This window comes from Charadrius vociferus, unplaced genomic scaffold, assembly GCF_000708025.1.
Source record: "Charadrius vociferus isolate BGI_N301 unplaced genomic scaffold, ASM70802v2 scaffold282, whole genome shotgun sequence".
In the NCBI taxonomy this organism is placed as follows: Eukaryota; Metazoa; Chordata; class Aves; order Charadriiformes; family Charadriidae; genus Charadrius; species Charadrius vociferus.
The window spans coordinates 2,514,784-2,522,102 of NW_009647731.1; the positions used below are offsets into that span (position 1 = coordinate 2,514,784).

The 7,319-nt window shown below is 50.3% G+C and overlaps 1 protein-coding gene across 1 annotated transcript in view; it reads right to left on the minus strand.

Moving 5' to 3' along the window:
* Nucleotides 1-255: 255 nt before the first annotated feature.
* The window catches only part of COL17A1 (collagen, type XVII, alpha 1), a 36,428-nt gene continuing 29,364 nt past the window's right edge, over nucleotides 256-7,319 (minus strand). The window contains exons 45-55 of the mRNA XM_009881543.1: nucleotides 7,106-7,243; nucleotides 6,423-6,506; nucleotides 5,280-5,408; nucleotides 4,050-4,139; nucleotides 3,399-3,512; nucleotides 3,003-3,155; nucleotides 1,792-2,199; nucleotides 1,461-1,601; nucleotides 805-867; nucleotides 500-571; nucleotides 256-302 (exon numbers count right to left, since the gene is read on the minus strand). Of these exons, the coding sequence (XP_009879845.1) occupies nucleotides 256-302; nucleotides 500-571; nucleotides 805-867; nucleotides 1,461-1,601; nucleotides 1,792-2,199; nucleotides 3,003-3,155; nucleotides 3,399-3,512; nucleotides 4,050-4,139; nucleotides 5,280-5,408; nucleotides 6,423-6,506; nucleotides 7,106-7,243 (1,439 nt within the window). The remainder of the gene's footprint in view (nucleotides 303-499; nucleotides 572-804; nucleotides 868-1,460; nucleotides 1,602-1,791; nucleotides 2,200-3,002; nucleotides 3,156-3,398; nucleotides 3,513-4,049; nucleotides 4,140-5,279; nucleotides 5,409-6,422; nucleotides 6,507-7,105; nucleotides 7,244-7,319) is intronic.

Below are 7,319 nucleotides of genomic sequence, written 5' to 3' on the forward strand. Positions count from 1 at the left end.
CAACCCAAAGACATAGAAGCCTGGGAACTCAGGGAAGCTAAGCCAAATATCAGCAACAGGAACAAATACTCACGCTAGGGCCATGCTGGACATGTAAAAGAGCCATTCAAATCTCAGCATCGACACTGAACTATCAAGGCTAAACAGTTAGCTGATCAGCAGGGCTGTTTTAGCATAAAGGCAGTGAAGATTCAGGCTAATTGTCTATGGGCTGCTGGGAACGCTGCCCAGTGCAGAACTGAGCTGGCTCTTCCCTTAAACTCCAACACTTCTTTTTCTTCTGCCAACATACACTTGTTCACCTGGGGAAGTCAGAAAGAGGGTTATTTGAAAAGTTCATGTGGGGAAAAAAAAAAGACAAAAGAACCAAAACAAACAAAAAAATGTAGCCGTGTGGGTTTTCCAGGGGTTCCCAGAGATGGGATGGCGCCTGAGGAAGCCTGACAGGCTTCCCCTGACAGGCAAACCCTGCTCTCCTAGGGATGGCAGATGTTCTTACCTTTCTCTCCTTTCTCTCCTTTTGGTCCCCTGTGCCCGTGGCGTCCTGGCGGGCCCATCGGTCCAGGGTCACCTGAAGGAATGAGATGACCAAGTTTGCCTTTGAGCATGACTGGCCCACAAACAGGGACAGGCCAGAGTAAGGAAGACCAATTTAGGACAATGCATGGGCCAAGATCCTGAAGGTGCCACCTCCACTGTGCAGAGGTTGTGACCTTGAGCAGCCCAGTGCTCTCTGTCCCTGTGGACGCAGTGCTGCTTCCTGGGCATTACAGGGCTTGAGAGGGAAAGAATAGCAAGTCTTACCTTTGGGTCCAGGATAACCCCTCTCTCCCTTTTCACCAGGTGGCCCCTGGATGGTACCATATGCTGGAGAGAGAAATGAAGAGGATGAATGAGTGGGACAAACCGCTTGCAAAAGGCTCTGTGTTGACTGAGAGAAGCAGTGAGTCATGCTGGAAGGACATTTCTCTAGGTTAGATGGGATTAGACTGACTGAGAGCAGGTTTTTCAAAAATGGTTTTGGTCCCAGCCAAGTCGCAGGGGCAGGCTGTGATCTCATTTCACCATCACTGCTGTCACCCTCTCTGGGCGTCCTGGCTTCACCAGGTCTTGTGCTGGCTCAGAGAGGGGAAATTGAGAACAGAGTGAGCAGCTGTCTCATGTTGCTCTACATGTGCCATCTCAGCCATGTTAAAATGGGCCAGAGGAATCACAAGCATAGCGGCCTTCAGGGTTTGGGATGAATTTCCTACAAGTAGGAAAACCTGATGTCCTTCCTAATGATGAGACTGCACCTGCCCAACAAAGAAGGAAGGGGATGGAAAGACTACCTGGCTGCAGCTTTTGTATCTTGACCTTATTTTTGCAGCACGCAAAGGTGAAAAGATCACAGGGTCTATGAAAGATTGGAGAGATCTCATATGCATGAGCCAGAAACACCATGTCAATATGTCACTTACTTCTAAAGAAGTCCATGAGGTCCGCAGTGACATTGCCATAGGTTGCAAAGACCCTGCTGATGCCAGGGGGACCAGGAGGGCCTGGGGGACCTGCAGGTCCTTGTGCAGTGTAAGACATCAGGTCCTGGAGAATACCTTGGCCTGAGGAATCAAAGATGTCATTTGAAAGGAGCTCTAGGAAACCGGGCTGGGTGCTGAGGCAGGAAGGTGTAAGGGAGAGTTGTAGGGAGCAGGAAGGATGAGGGAAGTGAACAGCATGACACCAGGCACAGGGGTTTAGGAGCTGTGGGCTGGGACAGGGAGGGTCAGGACAGAAAAGCATTCCACTCACTCTGTAGGCTCTCTGACACACGGAGTGCCAGCTCGTTGTAATCCAGGGAACCAGCGAAGGAGTTACTGTAGGATCTACTTGAACCGGATGATCTCCTGTGTGTTTCCTCCTCTGTCAGCAACCCATCGAAAGACCCATCACTGCCCATGGAGGCATCGCTGCCCCTTGAGGCACTGTAAGATGACATGCTGCTCATGGAGCCGCCATATGAGCTGCCTGTGCCCAGTGATCCTCCATGGGATCCCTCAGCACCAAGGGATCCTCCATGCATCCGTTCGGAAGTCCGTAACCCTTCGTATGATGAAGACATAGCCCCAGCCACCAAGCCACTATCTCCTTTGGGTCCCGGTGGTCCCCGTGGCCCAGGGGGCCCAGGTGGCCCTGAGATATAGCTTCGAACTTCATCACCTGCAAAATACAAGAGGGGGGCACTTCAGGGACCCTGGGGTACCTGAGGCCCCCAGGCTGGGCAGAGGTCCTGAGCTACCCCCTGAATGAAGACTGGAGTGTGAAATTCTGTCCCACCAAACATCACAGTAACCCTCATCCAGTGCCATTTCTCAGCCAACAGGCATGTATGTCAACCTTGATGTCTACAGATGGCATGACACCATCCTCCTTCCCACCTCTCCCACAGTTTTGGGTGTCCCACCTTGGAAACATGCCCAACAATTTTGCAGAAGGCTGCACTCCTCTCAGGCCAATTTCAGCACCTCTGCCAAAACCGCTGTTCTGTGACCAGTCTCCCACAAGTGAGGGGATCCCCATGTTTTGAAAGGCTGCCCTGGATGACTTGCCAGCATGAGGCCTCAGACCAATGCTGCTTCACAGCTGGCTCAGCGCTGCTCTCCAGCCCCTACACCACGCATTGCTCTGTACGCAGGTGTTCGTCAAAGAAAATGCTTTTCCCACAGCAAAACTCTGCAGGTGATCTTACTCAGGACTCACTGTTCAGTACAGGCCAATTGTAAAGCCAAAAAGGACAGGCGCCAGGCAGTTAACTTTTGCCTTGCAGTCAGACTGCGAGGAGACAAGCCTACAGGGTGCAGTGTAGTCCTGCATACACCTGACCGTAAAGATAAGGTGTTGCCGCAGCCCCAATTCAGAGAAGACTTATACAGGACAGCCTCAGCTGTGGCAGAGCCAGCAGCCTACACAAGGCAAAGCATGGCTCGGGGTGTGTGCCGGGAGGATGGATGGCATCCCCTTACTTTTCAGGTACTGGATCAGCTCGCTCCTGAACTCGTCACTGTGGGTGATGTCGGCATAGGACAGGAGGCCAGTTCCTGAGAAGCCTGGTGGTCCTGGAGGGCCAGGAGGGCCAGGTGGACCCCGGACTCCAGAGAAGGAGGAATATCCCACACCTTGAGAGAAAGGGAGAATTATTTGCTGTCAATAGGAGGACAAGGAAATCACACATGTCTGGGGATCTTGAAAGTTTAAAGGCTCCAACCCCAACTTCCATCCTTTTCCAGCTGATCTTGATGAGATTTTTTTTAAAGTGACCTTGTTCTCAGTGGACAGTCACAGCCCCTGGTAAGCTAAATCTCAGCCTCAGTCCCCCCAGAATCTCCCTGCCAGCTGTGAGAAACACAAAGGTGCTTTACTTTGTAGGTAAGCAGAGACGTCCTCCAGAGAGGTGCCAGGTGATCCGGGGATCCCTGGAGGTCCTGGGGGCCCTGCAGGACCAGGGGGCCCAACAAGACCACTGAATTCAGAGTCTGTAAGACACAAGGGAAGAAAAGGAGTCACCCAAACCACTGCAACCCTGATGAAACTTCCCTGACAATACAGATAATGCCAACTACAACCAAGTATAAGGCGCTTTTTTCTCCCCAACACCTTCTGGTGCAGCCTTCCTGGTGCACCTCATTTCCCCCCATGTAGGCACCATATTGGGAAGTCAGGAAATCCCAAAGAGGGTAAAAGGCCCTATTTTTAATTATACTTCTAAAAAGTGGCATAAGAAATTCTTTTATGCCGCAGAGTTTGGAGAAGACAAAGGGCTCCTCAAGACAGCACCTTGCTGCTGCTGCTGCTGCTCTCCACAGGAGCACAGTGATCTGTCCCCAGCCCCTCGCGGCCTGTGCAGGTCCTGCAGAGCCCAGGAGGCCTGCAGGGCTGCTAACTAAGGCAGAGGCTCATAGAGGGTTATTTGTGGTGATGGGTAAAAGGGGAAATTCTGTGACTAAGCCTGTAAAAAAAGATCCTGGGGGTGTGTAGGGGCATATAGCAGGGGAGTAAAGAAGTTGGCTTACTTCGCAGGTATGCTGTCAGGTCACTGTAAGATATACCAGGTGTCCCTGGAGGCCCAGGTGGTCCAGGGAGCCCGATGCTCATCCCAGAACCTGCAAAATCAAACAGACTGGAGATTAATACATTAGCAGAACAGGCTGTTACAGTGTGAGCAGACAGGCTGCAGGCTTGTTCACAGGCAATGCAGGAGGGACTCCTGCAGGGTGAAGAGCTCCCATCAGCAGATTGTGCTGAGAAGCAGGGCTCAAGCCTTGTTCTGGACTGGAGTTAAAACTTGCCCCGTTAATCCCAACAAAAGGGCACCTGCAGACAGGCAGGACACTATTGCAGAAGTTCTGCACATCTCATGAACCCCCAACACCGGGGCAAGGGGGGACCCCAGGACATGCAGCTCAGCTGTGACCCACTGGCTGATGCATATGCTGCTCTCCCTGTGTCTGCCTATCTGCGAGCTGCTCTGGTGCAAAACTTTGCACCTTTGCGATTTTCTTTAACGAAATGTCCTTGCTGACAAAACGCAGCTGCCTTACTTGAGCTGTTGGGGTGCTGCTGTTAAACAGCAGTTTCCTGCTTCTGGAGCCAAGGAGGAAATTCTCACCATCTTTGGAGCAGCTCATTAGTGAGATCTGGTCTCCTAGGGCAGTTCAGAAAGAGTGAGCACAGGCTCACTCTTTCTGTGCTTTTATGCAGATAGATAGTTGCAGCTTCCAGGATTAGGCATTTTAGCACCGCTGTTGGGGATGCTCCAGAGTCCTCTCTGTCTGACAGTTCTTGCATGCCACATCACTTCTTTACAGATGGGAAAATGAAGCACAGTGGTGGAATTTGTTTCAACTAACTTTAAACTTCTAAGAGTTTGCTACCTGGGCTGCCTCAACACAAAGTGGGCATAGATCAACTCTTCCACACAAAGACATATCCTGGCCACAGAGCCAGTGAGAAAAGGGTTATAAATGCACTTGAAGGTGTTGATGGGACTTCTAAGTTGACTAAGATGAAATGATGTTCCTAAGCACAGTTTTAAGCAAACCAAGAACTCATTACTACTGTGGAAAGTATCTTAGCTACCAGGTATCTTTGTTCTCTTCCAAGTTTCTCGCAATCCCTGTGAGGAGGTCTCTGTACATACGGATTCACACAGTTGACACTGGAAGAGTTTTCACTGACAGCATGAGCTTTTTGCTCAGGTCCCAAAGCAACAGAGGGAAATGCACACTAATAAAGACCGTTACTTGTCAAGTAGCTGATAAACCGTCTGGTCAGCTCATCATAATCCAGTGACAGAGACATGCCATCTCCCCCTGGTCCAGGAGGTCCCGGTGGGCCCTGAGGTCCAATCAGATACTGACGAATTTCTTCTCCTGCAAATGAAAAATGCATCTTTTAAGACTGTCCAGCTGCTGCAAAGGTGCCAGGCGTGAGGAGCTCCCAGCCTCTGAACTGAAAACCCCCCCCCAACACTAGGAAGACCATCAAAATCTATTGATGCAAAGCTCCTTTACTCCCTCTCCTCCTTTTCTGAGTGTGAGTTGTGCTGTGTATGATGTCAGAAACACTTGTAACAGGGCTGGGAACCTCCTACAACTCAGGGTTTGAGGAGGATGAGAGTTTGGATTGCTAAAGGGACCTCCTTGTGCTCTGTTTCTTGAGGACACCCTGGACAACACCTCGGGTAAAGGGAAAAGACCATGCTGAGCTCTGTGGCATTTCAGCAGCCATTTGTCTGTTTGAAACGTGGAATCTGATTGACTGGATCACACAGGAGAACTGCAGTGTTGGCCAGCATCATCAATACCTTCAGGCACAGCAAAATGACATCCTGGTGATTTATGCATCAGCCCACAGTAACAATGTGTTCCAAAAAGAATACAGAGCTGGGTACCCTCCTCGCTTTAAGAACTAAAACATAGCAAGGCTTTCAAGTGGGCAAGAAAGAATGGGGCACCCTAAGAGAGCGGAGGAGCTGGAAAGTAGAAGCCCAAGGTTTAGTGGGAGATTGGGGGGAAATTGTGGGGAATGCCTGAAAAGGAGGGACATCATAGGCAGATGCCACCTAGAGCGCCAAAGAGGGAAAGGGAGGCAAGAGAGTGGGAAACTGCAGAGTTATAATAGTGGGTATGAGAACCAAACAGGCAAGAAAGTATAGCTTCTGGAAAGCATGCAAACTCTCCAGTATAAGACACACAAATCTGTCTCCAAAGGACTTGGATGGAGACATTGCAGGTCACTCAGCAGCACCTATGGGAGGCCTTTGCCCTCCAAAGCAGCAACTGGTAACTCCAGTTGGAGACAGGAGACTGGAAGGGAAGGGCAGGTCACCAGGCTGCTGGGATGCTTTACCCCTAACCCCCATGTTTCCCTTGAGGATTGCTTACTCTGCAGCAAGTCCAGAAGTTCTTGGTACAAAAAGGATGTAGTTGATACCGAACTGGCAAATGACTGATAGCGATCTGAAGAGCCTGTGGGAATGAAAAGGTTTTATGTCAGGCAGGGTTAAGAGGAGACAGAAGGTGAAGAGGGGTCAGACAGGGACAAAGAAAAGCTGAATTAATCCAGTTTAACTAGTGGAATGGGCTTCCCATCCCACCAGCCATGAATCAGATGCTGTCTCACACAGCCTGGTTGTCTCCACAGCAGTGTGGTCTGTGGTCTTCTGACTGAGATTCCAGGCTGCCTCCAAAAGCTCTGGGAATCTTTCATCTATTTCAGGAGAGCCCCAAGTATACAAGACAGCCCCAGAATACCTGAGACCACATATACCAAATACAGCCACCTCTGTTTGGGTCTTGGGGACGTCACAGGGTCTAACAGCGATGTTTAATATGAGATTTTTTAAACAGCAGCAACCGTTAGTTAATCTAACCATCAAAATGGGACAAAGCTTAGAGGCCACCTCAGCTGTGTGGAGTCCTGGGCCAAGACCACCGAAGATGAATAACTGGGTTGGGGTGCTGCTATTTAAAGACTGTTGTTTGTCCTCCGGTTCTCACTTACTATGTGTTGCACAAGCTCAGGTGAGAGCATGACTCAGTACAGATCTTACCAACATCATGCTTACTTGTCATATAGCTCATAACACGGGTAGCCAGCTCTGCGTAGTCCAAGTTCATCCCATCCGCAGTGGTGATGACTCCAGGTGGGCCTGGAGGGCCTGGTGGGCCTTGGGCACCGGTCAAATAGTGCCTTACATTGTCACCTAATAGAAAGCCCCAGAAACACCCACATCACTACAGGGAAGACAATAGCCATATGCACAATTGCTGGACTCTCTT